Source organism: Rhinolophus sinicus, chromosome 8, assembly GCF_057876585.1.
Source record: "Rhinolophus sinicus isolate RSI-liver-muscle chromosome 8, RSI-T2T, whole genome shotgun sequence".
NCBI lineage: Eukaryota > Metazoa > Chordata > Mammalia > Chiroptera > Rhinolophidae > Rhinolophus > Rhinolophus sinicus.
The window spans coordinates 3,270,478-3,289,851 of NC_142508.1; the positions used below are offsets into that span (position 1 = coordinate 3,270,478).

The following is a 19,374-nucleotide window of genomic DNA, read 5'->3' on the forward strand; positions in this document are numbered from 1 at the left end:
GTTGGGGTTACTGTCCATAGTCGTTGTGCATGGATTCTGGATGGATAGCTTTGAAATTAAAATGGAACCACAACTGCGTGTTCTCTGTATATGCAGCCTTTTAGGTCCCAGTAATGGGCTTAAACCTTGAGGCAATGCACAAAGGAAGGGGCATGGCTTTGGTATAGAAATCTTGGACTGTTGGTAGAAAACAAGGAGTGGGGGTTCTTGCATGGTCCTCAAACTGCCAGCAGCCACATCACTTGGGAACTTAGGTGGAGGAGTGACTCTAAAGAGTTGCCCGTGGGCATGGGAGCTGGGAGAGAGGCATTTGCTTCAGAGGGGCAATCCTTGAGGGGGGGACAGGGGGAATAGATCCAGGAAGAAAAAAAAAGTCTACTGTGTTGGTTTATTTACTTCTGAGAAACTTGAGTTTCCCTAGAAATGAAAAGTATGGTGCAAGTGTAGCAGAGGGAACTTGTTGAAAATAGAGTCTGGAGATGGGTGGACAAGAAAATAGAGTCTGGAGATGGGTTGAACGGGTGCTACTAATTGAAGGAAAACAGAGGCAAGAACAAAAACTGCTATCTGGAAAGGCGGCAGAAGACTTCTGTAGAGGAGGCCCCCCTCTGTACGCCCTCTCAGCTTTCCAGACCAGAAACATGTGCTTTACCTTGTATTCACCCAGCCAAACATGCACCAGTCTGAGGTTGTTATATGTCACAGCTCTGGTAACTCCGGTTCGGTTTACGATGTGTTCCTTATTAATATGTCCAACTCGAGAGCAGGGCAATATGAAGAGTTGGCCTCCACACATCCAGATCTAAACATAAGAAAAACAGAAAACATTAATGTATGTTTGCTTGTAATCGGCAACTGTGAATTTTTTGAAAGAAATACAATAGCTAACATTTATTAAGTTTCTTATTTCATTCAATCCTCACAATAACCCTAAAATGTAGCTAATGTGATTGTCCCCATTTTACAGATGAAGAAACTAATACATAGACTGATGAAGAAGCTGGCCCAGTGACACAGAGCTGGTAAGTGGCGGAGCACAAGATTCAAACTCAGGAAATATGGTCCTATAGCTAACTCTGAATTCTAAGTGATTCTGCCTCTCTCATACATGACCAATTCTGGTGCTAATTATGTGTGAAGAGGGGCAAGATATTTTGTCTTAAAATATTCTCGAACAATATTCTGAGAGTCACATTTGCTGAAGCAATTAAGTATTGTTGGATGGAAGCAAGTCACGAGAAATTCTGCCCATAGCTGAATTAAATCATTCATCTTTTTTGTACTTAACACCCTTTCTAATACTTGTTTTTAAGGCTTTTTTATTACATAAAAGTAAAATATGACAACCGAAAAACTGCCTAATGTAGAAAAGCACACAGAAAAACATAAAAATTACGTTTCGTCCTACTACTTTATTAATGTTAATTCAGGTACATATGACGGGGAGAAAGGAAAGCAGACAGAGACCAGGGATGATTAAAAGTAAAACTGACCAGATTCACTGAGGGAGAGTGGAGACCAAGCAAGTATTCAGCAGGGGTGTCAGGGCTGGGCAGGTAAGTAATGGAGAGCACGTCATCCACCATAGAGGGAACATGGGAGGGGGAGGGGGCTAGAGGGAGTAGACATTAGGTCTGTTTTTGAAATGTTGGGTTTAGCATATCTATGGGACAGTCGAATGAAGGTAACCTGTAAGCAACTGGACGCACACAGAGCAGTGCATGTCACACATAATGAGAACTATGTGAATAAATGAAACACATTTTTAGCCTTGATATCTTAACTTCAATGCCACTTCAGTAGGGGAGCCATCTAAGACATGTCTTCCCCAAAGACAAGGCTAGTTTTCCCTTTTATACGGCCTCATAGTATTCCTTACTTCTCCTTCGTTACATTTATCAAAAATAAAATTAAACAAATAATCTCACCCTACCCCAATAGAATGGAAGCCTCATGGCATTAGACACCACTATTGCATTGTGTGCTGCTGTATTTTAACAACCGGCACAGTGCTTGTACATAATAGGCTCTGAATAAATAGTGCTGAATGAATGAGTGATTGAATGAATGTTTCTTCTTCTAAATGCCCAGCATGTGGCACAGCCTGATGCAGAAGGTGCTCCTTAAACGATGGCCACATTGCACCTAAGTAGAACTCTCAAGAGAGTCCTAAATTGAAACTTTAGATTTGGGTATTGTCACCATACAGGTAGGTGTCAGTTACAGCCATGGGAGTTGATGCAGGTCTGCTATGGAAAACACTAGTAAGGGTGTGGCACAGGCTCTGGCCCATCCAAACAGAGATGCTACCACAGGTCCTGGTGGCCCCGCCCTGCCAGGTGCTTTCCCTTTAGTTGCTGGGTCATGGGAATGCCCTGACACCTTGGAGAAGGCAGGGGCGGTTAGGCTGTAGGTGAGAGGTACTCAGTTGGCTCAGAGTAGAGCTTCTTCTTGCCACATAAGGAAATCTTGGACTATATTAACCACCACCATGGCTGTGAGCACATGGGGTGAGAAGAGAGGGTTGACAAGAAGAACAATCTTGGGAACACCCGTGTTTAAGAAATGTGCAGAAGAAGAAACTCCTGTGAAAGAAACTGAGTGCCACCAAGGGGAAGGAGAACCAGAAATGTCCTAAAAATCCAAGAAAACTTCTGGCAAGGGCTGTTTGCCAGTGACAAATGCTGCAGTAACCTCAAGTCTATGGAAGACCAAAAGCCACCCATTAAGGACATCAGTATGAAACTGGTGACAGTTCCCGGAATGATGTCACAGGATGCTGAAAGCCCCCAGGACGGTGATTTACGAAAATGAAGAGGAAATGAGACATGAAGACGTATACGTATATAGGTGTGTATACCATAATGATTTCTAGTTTCATCAGTGTTGTAGCAAGAATCTCAGGATGTAAGACTAAGGAGACAACTGAGCCCTCCTGCGTCCTCCCATTTGACAGACGGAGCAACTGAGACCTGAGATAGTCCGTATGTTTAGTGGCATCCAGGTCTCCTACCTCCTAATCCTGTGTTATTTCCACCACACTTCAAGAACCAAGACAATCAGCATAAGACAACAATTCCACAAATAGGTCAAGTTATTATATTAACTTGGATGCCATACATTAGAAATAACATTACGGTAAGAAAATCAGGTATTTTATTAAATGTTTTCAATTTTTGCAAGAAGCCCCATAAATCGTGTATTTCATGTGACACCAGAATGATACCAGATACTCATGTAGAAAAATGGCGTAATTGCCACTGCAGATTACGTGAGTTAAAGTTAGATTTCACTCCCTATGTACAAAGGTAACTATGTAAAAAAAAAAAAAAAAATCTGAATTACCCTTAGCGAAAGTTCCAAATTTTCCCCTCCCCAGAAGTTCATGTCTTTGTCATACTGTCCAAGCTCATTAAAATAATGCCGTTTCATAGCAAAAATTCCTCCAGCCATTGCAGGGGACCTAAAAAGGAAGGGCACATAAATATCAAATTGATTCCATAGATTCAGTCATTATGGATTTTTGCCAAAATTAAATTGAGTATCAGTGATAACACAGTTAAAAACTAGAGAACAACCATATTAACCAATACCAAAATTATCGTAACATTTAAGTAAGTCAAATTACTAAATTAAAAGCGTAACTATCTAAAAGTAGGCCATAACTTTTGCTTCTTATGTCAGCAATATACATCACGTCAAATGATGTCAGCAACATATATTAACTGTTGTCTTGGTCAGAGAGGAAATCGTCTTCAGGATGTGAGTTGCCCATGGGGATGACGATTGAATTGAGTAGTGATGTTTCGAGATCCCCCCTTTCTAAGGGCATTAAGTAACTTGTAATATTTCCTCCTGGGAAAACGAGCATGTTACAAAACATCTCTTTTTGTCCACCAGTAGCAGGGCCCAATAATACCAAACTAAATAGTCTGAAAACAATTCTATGTTCATTCATTCATTTGTTCCAAACAGTATCTATTAAGCATCTCTAATGTGTTAGGGATAAATTAGGAAGTAGGGACGCCAAGTGGAGGAGGTTGCAATGGTCCCAGAGAAAGATGATGGAATCTTGGATAAGGATATAGCAATGAAGGTGGTCGGATGTGGTCACGTTTTTTATATATGCTGAAGACAGAGCCTGCAGATTTGCTTACGGGTGGGCTGTGGGATACTGAAGGAAGAGAAGAGGCAAGGCTAACACCCACATTTTTGGCCTGGGTACCTGAAAGATGGAGTGTCCATGCACTGAGATAGGGACCGCTGTGGGCAGAGCAGGGCTCTGGTGGGAAGATTCGGTTCTGCACATATTTGAGATGTCTAGTCAGCATGGAGATGCCAGTAGGCAGGTGGAGAGCTGAGTCTGGCATCCTGAGAGAGGTCAGGGATGGAGACATAAATATGGGAGCCGTCGACAGAAGGAGGATGAGATTCACTCTGTGAGAACGGGAGATGGAGAAGAGGACCAATGGCTGAGACTTGGGCACTTCGATAGTAAGAGACCGGACAGAAGAGGCAGAATCAGCAAAGGATGGGAAGGAGCAACTGCTGAAGTAGGAGGAAGACCAGGAGACAGTGGTGGTCTGGAGGCCAAGGGAAGAGAGAGAGCAGCAGCAGCCAGCACTGCAGACGGACCGAGTGAGATGAGGACAGAGCTGTCCACTGGATTTTACAGTGGGAAGGCCATTAACAAGCTTGGCGGGAGGCAAAGCCTGATTAAAGTGAGTTGAAGAGACAAGAGTTAACAAAAGCAAAACTCAAGGACTTGCTAGGCTGCAGTGTTAGAAAAGTTACTCATGTGGTTTGTGAAACCAAGAAGTTAATACCCTGTTTCCCTGAAAATAAGACCCAGCTGGACAATCAGCTCTAATGCGTCTTTTGGAGCAAAAATTAATATAAGATTGGGTATAATATAATATAATATAATATAATATAATACAATACCAGCTCTTATATAAGACTGGGTCTTATATAATTAATATAATATAATATAATTATAATATAATATAATACTGGGTCTTATATTAATTTTTGCTCCAAAAGACGCATTACAGCTGACTGTCCGGCTAGTAAAAGAAGAGAAGGGAGCGCGGTGTCAAAAGTTGCCAGTAAATGTGGAAAGTGACCTGGAGGAAGTCCCTTCAGAAATAGCCTCATAAATGCAGTTAAAAGTCACAATATTTAAATTGTTCTCACATTGACACATACAGTTTCCAAAACGAATAATCTAAGAAAGTCACGTTCACCTCGACCTATAAAATTAAAGATGGAAGCCCTTGGATAAACATTTTATAAATGAATTTGGCAAAGACATCTACTTTTTCTGGACTATCCACAGTGTTGGCACTTCCACTGAGCAGCACACAACTTGCTCCTGAGAACCAAGTCCACATTCTAAAGACGAGCATGTGAGAGAACATAGAGGTGTGGAGAACTGGGGTGAGATGCTCATTTTCAATGGAAGAAACTCGGGACCTACCAAATTCTAGTGTTACAGACTTGTAGAAACAAGATAAATAACAATATGTCATTAAACCCAAGCACGTAAAGGAATAATCTCTGACAGCTTTCTTCCATACGCTATTTCCCCAAAACCAGAAGAAATCTCACCGGATGGGTCTAGTGGGGCCTTCTAGTCCTTCCACCTCATAAGGGAAAACAGTATCCCATTTAAATTGTAGATTCCAGTTGAAAGTACCTCTCACAAGAGGAGAGGGCTGGTATTCCAGGGTCCTGGAGTCAATGACATCTATCACAGGACACACCACCATTCTGTGGTCCTCCCGGATGGCAGCCAGCAAGGGCTCCAGCCACACTTTGTTCACTTCGCAGTGGCTGTCCAGGAACACGAGAACGTCCCCTGGGGAAGCAAGAACACGGATGAAATATCTGACAACCCAAATCAAAGTTCAACACAACTACTTTGTCAAGCATTTAACAACTATATGCTTGGCTCTCGAGATGCTTTCAGTCCCATTGGGGGAGACGAGAAACACATACTTTATTTTGTACCAAAAATGTGGGCCAGCGTGTGCTAAAAATGTTCAGAAAGAGTCAGTGAGCTGTGGTGTAGAGAGTGGGTTTAGGGAAGAGTCTAAAAAAGCAGGTGGAACTGAGTTAGCCTTCAATTAAAAAATATTTTAGCTTGCTTTGATCGATCAACTCAATTTAGCAAATATTTACTGTGAGGATCTCTTCTTTGGCACTGATTTTTGGTGCTCGGGATGTAAAGATGCATAATTATTTTTGCTTTTGAGTTCAAGCTTTAATGAGGGTCTCTTCTACTTAGAGAACATGGGGTGAAATGGCCTGGCCAAAATAAAGAGTATGTGTCTGGTACTGACCGGTGCTGGCTAGACTCCAGGAAAGGGGTCCTCTTGCACCCTGTGATAGGACCGTTCATTGGTGCAGTCTCTTTTTAGGACAAGTTAGCAGTACGAAGCAAAATTTTAAATACGAACTTCCCTTTTGCCCAGCAATTCCACTTTTAGCAATTTGTCCCATAGGCACAAGCATACATTTGCACAAAGATATATGTACAAGAATTGCCAGTGCAGCATTTTTTTTCTTTTTTAGGAACAGTAAAAAATAAAAATCAACTGAAAAATAGCTAAACAAATTATGGCAATCCATCCATGGACTCCCCATGGAATACCACACTATGATTAAAAACTAACCTGAGTGTTAAATACTGTCACCGGAAAAGTTCCGAAACATTAAAATTAAATTAAAAGAGTGAGTCTCAGGACAATATAGACAGTGTGATTCTGTATATTTAAAAATCCTTAAAGCTATGTACGCGTGTGCCTGTGTGTTGAATGCATAAAACCAGAGGTCTATAAAACACTGTGTTTTCATGCTGTGTCGGGGGCTTGTGTTGTGTTTGCGACAATGAACATGTATTGTCTGTGTCTCAATCAGTCAGGCCAATATAGAAAAAGACAATCTGATTTTGCTTTTATTTGGCTTTCTGCTCAATAAGGGATCCCTGCTAAGGACCTGAGTTTCTCACTGGATTGCAATAGGGCTTGATGAAATACCCTTGGACGTTACCCATCGCCTTTGGTTCCAGTGTAATATTCTGCCAACAACCTCTAACCTTCAGGTGCCAGGAAGCTTGATAGCTGGCCCCCTCGGGACTAGTCCCCCAGCAGTGTTGACCACTCAGGGCTCGTTCCAGGTAATGGCCCCTCCCCACGGCCAGGGCTGTCCTCATCCATGTCTGGTCCCCTTACCTGGACGTGGGACCTCTCTGCACCGCTCTGGGTGGCAGCCCAGGGAGTGTGTTGCTCAGAGCTCCGTTCCAGAGGACTTTCTGTGAGGAGCGGGTCTGACAGCTTCCAAATCTTTGGGATCTACTGCAGTGTTCACACCAAAGCCTTGTTCTCCCCAGGGGGCTCCCAGCCAATGAGTAAGCAGTGTGTGTGTGTGCTGTGGTGCAGGGCAGAGGGGAGCTAGAACTGGCACGTTGGGGCCCAATGCAGGATTCCTTGAACAGGTGATCTTTGCTTGGGGTTCCCCACTAGCCCGGCTGAGCCTCTGTGAAGCTCTTTCAACCCCAAAATCCTTCCTTCCCTCTCTCCCTTCCCAGCTGTCAGGCCAGAAGCTTCCGATCCACACTTCTCCCTCTCCCCTTTCTCCTTCACAGACATTTCTCTCTGTAACTTCTCATTCTGTCTTGAGCTCACAGGCCCTGACCTGACGCCCATCCTGGCTTGAGTCTCCTGTAGGATCAGCTGTACCCCCACCCCCCCATTAAGGTTTGCTTTCCTCACATCTTGACAAGCGTGGTTCCCACCAGCACCCCAGTGGGTTCCATGCGTGTACAACTCCATCTCAGAGTTTGTATCTGGGGGAGCTCAGCCTGTACCAGGGGGCTGACATTATGGCCCCTGCAAAAGAATATCTTCTATCTGAAATCACAAATTGACACTTTGAAGCAGACTACTTCCAGAGTCAGATTAAAGACCCATACAGCTGAAATACGTTTCCGCTCTGTTTACGCCAGTGCAGACAGGGAGGGTCTCCACGAGGATTATTTCTGCAGCAGCAGAAAGATCTCTGTGACCTAAACACTGGGTCGTGTCCCAAAAGCAATGTTCATACCTGAAGCACGAGATGCTCCAATCAGCCTCGCTCGAATCAGTCCCTCTCTCTTGTTGGTTCTGATTAATTTAATCTTTCCCCGAAAAATTTCTAGGTGATAGTCTAGTTTTTCTTTCAAATCATCTGGAAAAAAAAAAAATGACTCAACACTTGACAACTTATAAACTATAATTACAGAAATTTAAAAAGTTTATCACAATTTCAATTGATTCCTCAAAACCAGGCTAATCCACAGAAGTTCCAACTTTGAAAGAAACTTTTATCCCACGAAAGGGAGAGAAAGAAAAATGAACCTAACTAAATATTCTATGTTTCTAGTGAAATATTTCTATTTTAATAAGTCACTTAAAATTTTAGTAGAAAAAGCATTAAGCTCTGGCGCTTCGGAGCAATCGGACTTTCTTACTAAAAAGTGTGCTTCTAACTTGGTAGTAAACTCTTAGACAAGTTGTCAAACCCCTGAGTCTCTGTTTCCTCATCAGTGAGACAGGAGATCCACCGTACTCTTTGCCCTGCTGTAATGAGAGGAAGAAATGCATCACTGGGCACCCAGCCTGGTACCTAACAGCCACTCAATATTTGGAGGTTAATACAATGATGACAAAGGAGGCCGGGCTCGGGTCAGGTTGACACAGACGCCTCAGAGTCTAATTTCTTAAGTCCTAGGAATCTGGATCAGGAGGTGAAGGTCATGACGACCTTGGCAAAGGAGGGATCTCCTTCCTCGTCTTTAAAAAGAATGCCAGGGCTCCGGCTCAGAGGCACTTGCAGGACGGGCGCAGCAGCTCCGCTCAGAGGTCTGCAGACGCCTCTCTGACATCTAGGACACAGGAAATCGGGGAGCCAGCGTGAGGAGGAAGCAGACATTCTGGCAGCGGTAATCTCTGACATCAAGTGGAGTTGGCTTGTAGAAGGGTGGGTGGAGCAGGTCAGCTCTGGACATGCCTCTCATGTAACTCAGTGGGGAGAGATCCCTGGGGTCCCGTCCCCTGCTCCCCAAGCTGGGGGGTCCATTGGCAGTGCCTACTGGTGTCAGCTGGCAACGACAAGCTATAGCTGAAAAACTTCTCCGACAGCCCACACGAAATCATCGTACATTAATCGCAGGGACGTGTTCATCCTGAGCTCCATCAGAACACAGCACACCCCGTTGCCTGCATTTTCTGTGGCGAGGTTCTGCGAGAGTCAAAGACCAGGCTCCTTGGCGGGTGGTCACATCACCACAGACCAGGTGCGCGTGGACCAGGGAGGAGGAGGAGCAGTGTCCAGCCTGGCAGCACACCTCCGTCTCGGTCGTCAGCAGGGATTCCCCGGAAGAACGTATGAGCAGCTCGGCAGGCAGCTCTGAACTCACGGTTCTGGAAGGTTGCGGGAGGTGTCGTGTGGTCATCCTGGGACTGTGTCCCCAGGGCACGACCCCTGTCCTTCCGGGTCAGAAGGTAGAACTCCATAGTCTAGCAGGAGAACACACCCTGACCCCTGCTCATGGCTGTACAGGGGACATCTCGCCCGACATGTGGCCAGATGTGTTTGTCCCTGCTACTGATCAGATGAAGAATCTGACCACCTCTCCACATTCCGTCTCGTGCACAAGACTAGAAGTAAACAGCACTGTACCCCTCTGACATGGGTGGCTCCCATAGAAGTAATGTCATGTAGGATAGTGCCTGGCCAACGTGGGCAATTCCTAAATGCAGCTGACATCAGCTTGAGGTACATTCCACCCTTGAGTTGACGCATCTAGACTTTCTTCCCCTTTCTGTGCTTCCTACCATTTTTCCTCCCCTTTGCCGTTTCCACCCCTCAATGGGTCAGGCTCACGGTGGATGAGGTACACTTTCAGGTAGGATACCTACGCGATGTCTGATTGCACCCACGGGAAATGGACCTGCAGGAATCTGCAGACTCCAAACATCTTTTCACTAATCGAGGTCCTCTTGGCTTGCTTCAGGTTTGTAAATAAGTCGTAAAACATACCACTAATTTCAAATGCTAAGCATAGTTCATCAGATTTTGTGCTAATACCACAAATCTCTAAGCCAGTCAGCATGGAGAGATAAGTACTTAACTGCAGTTGGTCTGATTAGAATTGTTCCACGTGAAGTAACTGGGTCACGTCTTTTCCCTGCATTAAGCCTGTGATAGCCCCCCGTTTTCTCCAGATAAAACTTAAACAATGCCCTTCACAAGTGGTTGCCTTCTCCTATCTGGTTTTCTGCCCACGCCCTCCTCCACGACGCTATAATCATACAGAAACTACACAAAATACAGAGCTATTCCAAGCTCACCATGTTTTCTCTTGCCTCTGGGCCTTTGCAGTGCTATTTCCTCTGCCTGAAACACTTTTTTCTCCCTCTCCATTTAGGTAACTCCAACTCACCCTTCAGATCTCAGCTTAGATGTCACTTCTTCCTGAGCGTCATCGATCGTCTCTGAAGACCAGGTTGGTGCCCCTACATTTACCTCGTGGAAGCACTAACCACCCCATTAGCCCAGCACCATGCGATGGGGACCAGTCGTACGTCCCCACCTGTGTAGCACAATGCCTGCCTCCACGCCCCCCAACAACTGGTCTTCCTATAAAATAACTCACGCACCATGAGAGAGAGCACTGCCTTCTAAGGACATTAGACAGATGGTTCGTGTTCCATCTTACCAAATTCGCTCATGTCATCAACCAAAATAATTTCTTCAAGGATACGGTGTGGCGTGAGCATCATGACACTGGACACTGTTCGAAACAAGGCATTAAATTCCTCATTGTGGAAACAAATGATAATGCTGGCAGTCGGTAGTCTGGCTGGGTAATGTTTTTTACGACACCTGCAGGCATCAATAAGAGGGGGAAAAAAATGATTCATCTAAATGCCTGAGAGGTTTTGGGATCTGGTTTCAAACTATATTACAAAGCTATTGTCATCAAAACAGTATGGTATTGGCATAAAAACAGATACGTGGATCAATGAAACCGAAGAGAAAGCCCAGAAATAAACCTATGCCTATATGGTTAATTAATTTACCATAAAGGAGCCAAGAATATACAGTGGGGAGAGGACAGTCTCTTCTATAAAAGGCGTTGGGAAAACTGGACAGCCACATGCAAAAGAATAAAACTGGACCTTGAAGGCATTGTGCTAAGTGAAATAAATCAGATAGAAAAAGACAAATATGCATGACCTTATTTACATGTGGAATCGAAACAAAAACAAAAACAACTGCCCCCCCTTCCCCAGAAAAACCAAGCTTATATACACACAGAACAGATTGGTGGTTGTCATAGGCAGGAGGTGGGTGAAATGGATGAAAGGGGGTCCAGTTATAAGACAAAAAAGTCATGGGGATGTAATGTACAGCATGCTGACTAGTTAATAATACTGTGTGTATATTTGAAAGTTGCTAGGAGAGTAGAGTTTGAAAGTTCTCATCACAAGAAAAAAAATTTTTTGGTAACTATGTAACGTGGTAGATGTTAACTAGATTTGTTATGGTGATTATTTTACAATATATACTAATAGCAAAGCATTATCTTGTACACTCAAACTAATATAATGTTACATGCCCATTATATCTCAATACAAAAAAACTAGGAACATACATTTTATTCCTGGTATCTGGCACATGCCTCTCGTTGCCCAAACTTTTACTGATAACAACATTAAATCCATATTTCAAAAATCCATGAACAACTTCTAGGTCTGTATAGTTAAAATCCTTATCTGTAAGAAAAAATAATTAGAGTCATATAAGTTTTGGCTTACTACCACCTCTTTGATAAAGAGGTGATGTTTTTAACTGTACCTATTAAAACTTATTTCTGTGAAAAACAGAAAGCAATCTGAAACAAATACAGCAAACTGTATTTAAAAATTGTTAAATTTAGGTGGTGAATACAACAGGCCTATTTTATTATTTTCTGTATATAGTATGTAAAATACCCCATAATTTACAAATTGAATTGCTCTGACCCTTCCAAATATGCAATTTATGTCCTATTTTCCCCTTACAATGGCTAACGAAGAAAATCAAAATACTTACTTAATTTTAAAAGTGGCCTCTGTTCTTTAGTTTCATCTTTGTGGGGCCTTTGAACTCTCACATGTGATGTTGGTGTTTTCCTTGAGCCACGGCTAATGTGCTGTTGCAGTTTTTCATCAAGGAGAGCTGAGTTAACCTCCCGGGTTTGCTCCTGCCATTTGCTCACCTGATTATAGTGAAAACATAGAAATAACAGAGCGGTGCAGATCCCAAACGTCAAGGATCCACAGAAGAAACATTGAATTCCGACATTTCTCATCGTAAACCTAGCATTTTCGAGGGTCCATTTTTCAATTCCCTAAATCAGAACGGTTGAAGAGACATTCTGTTAGATACTTCAATGGCTTGTAGATTATCTACGTGGCTTCAAATTTAATTTTCAGGGATTTTTAAAAATAATTTTAATTTTTCAATTATAGTTAACATACAATATTATATTAGTTTCAGATGTACAACATAGTGACTAGACATTTATATGACGTATGAAATGATTACCCCAATATATCTGTTGTCCATCTAATTCCTTACGTGGTGATTCTAATATTATTCACTATATTCCCTATGCTATACTTGACATCCCCATGATAATTTTGTAACTACCAATTTGTACTTCTTAATCCCTTCCCCCCATTCACCCAGCCCCTCTCCCATCTGGCAACCATCAAAATGTTCTATTTCTGGGTTTATTTCTGTTTTGTTTGTCCGTTTATTTTGTTTTTTAGATTCCACATATAAGTGAGATCATATGGTATTTGTCTTTGTCTGTCTGACTTATTTCACTTAGCATAATACCCTCTAGTTGTTCCATCTATGTTGTTGCAAATGGCAAGATTTCATTCCTTTCTATGGCTGTGTCACATTCCATTGTATATATGGAGCACTTCTTTGTCCATTCATCTATTGATGGACACTTAGATCACCTCCACATCTTGGCTATTGCAAATAATATGGCAATGAACATACAGGTGCATATGTCTTTTTGACAATTTTCAGTTTTAAATACAGAATCGTTTTGATATCAGTGCTTAGCATATACTTTGATAAGATAAAGTTTTTTTCTATCATCAAAAACTCTAAAACCGATATTCGTAAGATTACCTAACATCAAAATACGTAACATGCTTATAAAACATACACTGTCATTTAAAGTCACTGGCCCATTAGTCCTGAGCATGTAGCTAAAGAAAATAATGTGAAAGAAGGTTTACTCATTCCTCATGCATACTCAATCCATCTTGGAGTGAGAGTACAGGTCTCTATTAAAATATCTTATTTGTCACCAATCAAAATTAAATATATATAAAAACATACACTATCGTAAGCTGGAAAGAAAGTGGGCAGTGAAAACGGTGCTTCCTCACTGGTGGGATTGGGAAATGGTACAACCATTCTGACGCTATCTAGTTCAGCTGAATTTATACATATACCCTGAAGAGATTCTTATGAACTATGCACAAGAATGTTTTTTGAAGTAATATTTCTAACAGAAACCAGATAGAACTTAAATTTCCCTCAACAGGAGAATCCATAAAGCAAGGCTATTCATTCAACAGTGGAAATGAACCAACTGGACCTACAGGTATTAATATTGTAACATCTGAAAAAACCAATGTTGCACAAAAAAAGAAAACAGGGTGTGATGCTACTTATATACATTTGGAAAACATGCAAAAGCACTGCAGTTGTTTATGGATACACCGTATGCAGCAAATGCTGGGAAAAAACCTGTGTGTGCAAATGTACACAAATTTCCGATAGTGATTCCTTCCAGGAGACGAGGGGGTTGGGGAGAAGAAAAAAGAGCGCCTACAGAGTTCCTAATGCTTATTTTTTAAAAAGCTGTGAAGCGAATGTGGCGAAACGATGAGTTTTGGTAAAGCTTGATGATGTGTACGCAGGGTTCCTATCTTTCTCTATATTTCCCTTATGTTGGAAATATTTCATAATTTATCAAAAAAGAAGAAAGCCTTGAGAGGCTTCCTTTCAAGATGATAGATGGAATACATGTGTCTCTCTCTTCTCCCTCCCGATTCAACCATGAATAAAACTAAAGCTAAAAGCCCGCATGGGGAAAAAAGTGGCAGAGGGAACATCGATGTATGTGATTTCAGCACACATTTGGAAGACAGACGCTGTTGGACGTGTGATAACGATTTGGGAGGACAGGAAGACGGAAGTCACAGCTCCAAGTGTGCGCTGAGAGGACTTGGAGAAACAAACGGGGGAGCAGACCCCAGAGAGCAGCTCAGGGCCGGGAGCTACAGGCATGTCAGGGGACTCATGCGGGAGCTTTGGGAAAGGCCCCAAATGGAGCTGTAGAAGCTTAGCCTCTGCGGAAGGAAGCTTGGGCTGACATCAAGGGGGCCCCTCAGTTGTGGAATGTTTGTGTCACACAGCCCTCTTTCTGCCTCACACATAGGATCCTGGCAGCGAGGTTGTTCTACCTGAGACAGGAGATGGAGAATTAGTCCAGGAGAAGAAGATCTCCAGATACTGAAATATGGGAGTGGCCAGCAGAACAGTGAATCCCATGTGTCACCTTGAAGACAGCGTACCTGCAGCCCAGATCAGACAAACATCCAGAGACACCTGGTTAGTGTGTCACTTTGCAATTATAGTGGAATGCTGTTATAGACTGAATGGTGTCCCCCAAATATCATACGTTGAAGTACTCACTCTCAGTGTGACTGTATTTGGAGATCGTCTTTAAAGAGGTGACAGTTTAAACAAGGTCAGATGGGTGGGCCCTAATCCAGTCTGACTAGTGTCCTTCTAGAAGACGTGAAGAGATCGCAGGGGAGCAGGCACAGAGGACAGGCTGTGTGAGGACACAGTGAAAAGGTGGCCATCTGCAAGCCAACGGGAGGTGGTGTTGGGAGTGAGACTCTAAAGTGAAAGTTGGGGGTGGCGTCACTGCCCAGCTGGCCGGTCCTGAGGACCCCAATGCTGGTGGAAAGGCAGGGTTCTGAAAGCCTCTGGCATGCTGTAGCAGTGTACGAGTTAAAGCATCACTGGTGGTGACCTGGGATGGAATACTGGTGGAAAGGAATGTTCTGGTTGGCGCATTTGAGAGAAGGGGCAGGGAGTAGTAATTATAAATACCATGGAATCAGATGGCTGTTGCTGGATGCTATGAAAGCATTTGAGAAAGGCAATGAAAGGCTGAGGGTGATTAGTCACTAATATAAGGTAAGATATCAGGCAGGGGGGCTCCTGAGCAGCATATGAAGGGACTGGTCCTATAACCAAAGGACAGAGAAGACTGAGAGTCCTGCCCAGTGCTTGGGGACAAGGGGGCAAGGCTGATGTCTCAACCCCAGCCAGTCTTCCATCCTGGGGAGGAGAGTCTGAGACTCAAGATGTGATGTCTGGGTGGGGACAAGTCCGAAACACTAGGTACACAGGGACCCTCCGGGCCTATGAAATGGCCCCCTCGTCCTGTCAGCAGCCAGCTCTCCACCTCTGCTTGAGGACAATGGAGACTCCTCTGCTTTGCAAGACAACAGATACACTCCCTCAAGGTGACCCCCTTCGAACTGGGGGAAATGGGCAGATGAAAACAGAATGTAGACGTTTTCACTTAAATGACCACCACATCTTCCTGTTAAAGGTCTAAATTTTGAGACGCTTTTGTTTTAACTTTCTCCAAAAACCAAAAGTAATTAGAAACTAGTTACAAGAGAATATGGGTGAGGGGAGGCAACCAAACTTAATATACAGAATACACACAGGAATTCATTTAACAGTATTATTATTATGAAAAATAAACCCATATTCTCTACAGGGATTCTACTATATTAAGAAAATGTGGGGGAAATGCTCCTTAAATGTGAACACTTATAAAAAATATACCCCCTAATTTTCTTATTTTATCAATATATGTCTTCTTATATGACATTTTTCTAAAGCAGAGTTCCCCAGTTCTCTGGAATAGGCACATCATCTACCACCTGCCCCCATATCCAGCCCCACTCCCCCACAAAACACAGAAAACCTCTCTTACCAAACGACAGATCTAGGAGCTTTGTGATTGACTTTTCAACTCTGTCTCCTCAGGAGGAAATCATGTTCAATTATTTTCTTCCCTAAAATATGCTGAATTCACAGGCTAGAAAAATACAGAATTCATGAAGCATTATTTCAATGATGATTTGTATCTATTGCCAATGAATGTCTCAATGAATTAAAAAAACAACAACCAAGCATTAATTTAAAAAATTCCTGTAAGGAAGAGAATGCTGCTAATAATTACTGAGACGCACGGGCATATGTGCATACACACGCACCCACTGAGAAACCAAAACCCTAAACTAACTCTGGATATAGTCATGGAGCTTGGTTAACAATGTGAGTCTTCAGAGGCAGGAAAACGTCACCATACTTTAGATGACACCACAAGTAATTGTTCTGTAAATTGTATTTGTAACCCCTCGGTTTTGTAGGACAATCTTAAAAAACGATCTCCATACAAGATCTATGACTTTCTGATACCATGAAGGGCTTGTTTCTACTTAACGTTTTTGGAGTAACTAATACGTTCACTTGGTATAAATTTTAAGAAGCACAAGGGGATATATAACGAAAACTGGCCCTGATTTTCAAGAACCAAAAAGCCATTATGCTGCTCAGTCCGCCTCCACATGTGGCATACATAACCCAGCCTAGCAGCCAGAACCCTTAAAAACAACCGGACCTTCTCCATCCTAATCGCCAGAGATTTAGGTTAATCCTCATTCAAGATTCAGTGATTTGACGTGCAGCTTCCACTGAGGCCAGAAGGAAGAGGCCTCCCCCATCGTGGTTCCCACTCCCAGCACCCTGAGCTCACCCTCCTACCACTCTGACAGTTGCACTGGCTGCTTGGTAGTCAGTGTATTTTCCCAGCCGAGTCACAGGCAGAGTTAGGCAGGAGTGCGCGCTGAATGATCTCAAAGATGGAATTTTTGTTCGGAGTGGCTGCCTTTATGGTGCCTGGATTCTGAGCAAACACTTGACTGTGCTGGGCTGCTCTGCCCCCATGGCAGTGCTCAAAACGCATCATCAGGGTGCCTCACAAAGCCCCGTGACATCACACAGGGTGGCCCAGCCGCAGAGGCCCCTGCCTGGATGCTCCAATCAGCAGCTGGAATTTGGCACTTCCAAAGTTCATAGTCCTTGGAGAAAGTCTTGGGGAATCCTCAGGCCCCAGCTGAGACACAGGAAAAGCCTCGTATTGGGTGAGTGGAAATCCTAGCCTTCCCTAGGCTAGGCCTCATGTTAGCGCCTTGAAATAAACTTAAGAAAAAGAAGAGGCTTTCAGCACACCACAGCTGGCTTCATGATGAGCCAAAGGGTTATTTGGCTCTTTTAATGTTTTGCTCTTTAATATATTACTCAACAGTTAGACATTAGCAGATGAGTTCAGCCAAATGCTTGTGAAATTTCCTCTTTCTTAACATGTTTGGGCAGAGTCGACCCCCTCACCCCCCCACCCCCCTGAGGAGGTTGGCTCAGTGCTTTGCCAGGGACCAGACGTTTGCTTCCAAGTGTGTGAGAGGCAAGGGGCGGGGCCTAGGGGCGGGCCTAGGGGCGGGCCTAGGGGCAGGGTGGGGCCTTTGATACCATTCCTGGGGCAGATAAGATGGGCAATAATGATCTCCCACATAACTCTGAGTCTCCTTTGGAAAGGCTCGAAGGGAAGGGCTTTCTTTGTCCTTTTAAAATATTAATATTAAAAAGAAAGCTTTTATTCATAATAGCCCTCCCCTGGAAACAACCCACAGGTCATCAACAGTAGAAGGGATGAATTGTGGTCATTTGTATAATTGCATGCAAAACAGCAGCACAGTGACAGAACCACAGCCACACGCAACAACCTGGAAGAATCTCACAGACAGAATATGGAGCGATGGAAGCCAGACACAGGGGGTTCTAGTTCTATGTCTACAAAGCTCAAGAGGACCCAAAATTAATCTACAGTGATAGGAGTCAGCAGGGAGGTTACCTTGAGGTGGGGTGGGGGGTGCTTGTTCCTGAGAGAGGCCAAGCGTGAGGCTTTCAGAATGGTCTAGATCGTCTCAATCTGGGCGAATTCACAAACATTCACCAGGCCATTATTCATTGCAGGTTTGTGCACGTCAGTGTATGTATGTATGTTTTGTCCTCAAAAACTAAAGGAGAAAGAAAAAAAGTGAGCAGCACAATATTTTGGACGAAAGGACATAGAAGACATGGGTGCTGCCCAGCAGTTGGTTGAGGGTTACCAGGGAGATAAAGTCATTCATGTGAGAAATTAGGGGGAGACGCAAGATCGAAAGCTATAGCCTGATGTCAAGGAAAGAACAGTAGACCCAGAGTCCAGGGGCACAGCTGCCAGAATCTATTCATAAGGGGAGAGGATACTGTCACAAAACAAAGCAAAAGGTATAAAACGAAGTCACAATGCAAGGCAGGTAGCTGGCAGGAGCTGAAGGGAGGAGGTGAGAAGGAGTAAGATAAAACCTGTGGGCAGCAGGGAAAGCGGAGAGAGTAAGGTGCACGTGAACCCATGCAGGTCAGTTCCGTGGAAAGTTCCTGGAACTTTTCCTGTGGCCAAAAGGAAATTAGGAGGCTGAAACAGTCCGTGCTTTCTCTCAAATTAGTAGGCGCAGTTCATCCTAGTCAATTCCAATTAAACAACTACAAAGAGGAACAAAGCAGCCTTAGGCTTTATTCTCAGGTTGAGAAGGAAAAGAAAAACACGGATGGGGAAGGCACAAAAGATTTGTGAAAACTTCAAACTGAGAGCCAGGAAGACCATGTTCTTTCTGGTCCTGTGTCTCCTGAGGGGAAAAAAGCGAATGCTTAAAACGAGGGGCAGAGATGCAGAAATAGGGAACGCAAATTAAAAGAAAACAGGCAACAAAAATATGAGTATACATTTGCCAATTACTGCAAGCCATGCTGAGCCTTTGGGAGGTGGTCAGGTCCTGGAGGGCAGGCCCCACTCTCGGCCACCTCTGTGTTTCATGATACTGTACCTGACATGCTAGGTGCTAGCAGACATTCACTAGATTAATTCCCCAATAATCATAACATTTAAGACACAACAAAGGAATTGGTGAGTAACGCCAAAATGTGACTATCTTTTTTTGGGGGGAAAGGAATTAAAAATGAATGAAGTGACCTTAGTCTCAGGTCTGTCTGGTTCCCTCCAACCAGCCCAACTGGACTCATTTATCCACAAACTCCATTCTGTCATTCTGTGCTCCAGGG

At 43.5% G+C, this 19,374-nt stretch overlaps 1 protein-coding gene across 1 annotated transcript in view; it reads right to left on the reverse strand.

Moving 5' to 3' along the window:
* GALNTL5 (polypeptide N-acetylgalactosaminyltransferase like 5) overlaps window positions 1-19,374 on the reverse strand; it is a 46,089-nt gene that overhangs the window by 1,462 nt on the left and 25,253 nt on the right. The window contains exons 3-9 of the mRNA XM_088800402.1: window positions 12,142-12,307; window positions 11,702-11,822; window positions 10,763-10,929; window positions 8,107-8,229; window positions 5,611-5,860; window positions 3,346-3,463; window positions 653-802 (exon numbers count right to left, since the gene is read on the reverse strand). Coding sequence (XP_088656528.1) covers window positions 653-802; window positions 3,346-3,463; window positions 5,611-5,860; window positions 8,107-8,229; window positions 10,763-10,929; window positions 11,702-11,822; window positions 12,142-12,307 — 1,095 coding nt within the window. The remainder of the gene's footprint in view (window positions 1-652; window positions 803-3,345; window positions 3,464-5,610; window positions 5,861-8,106; window positions 8,230-10,762; window positions 10,930-11,701; window positions 11,823-12,141; window positions 12,308-19,374) is intronic.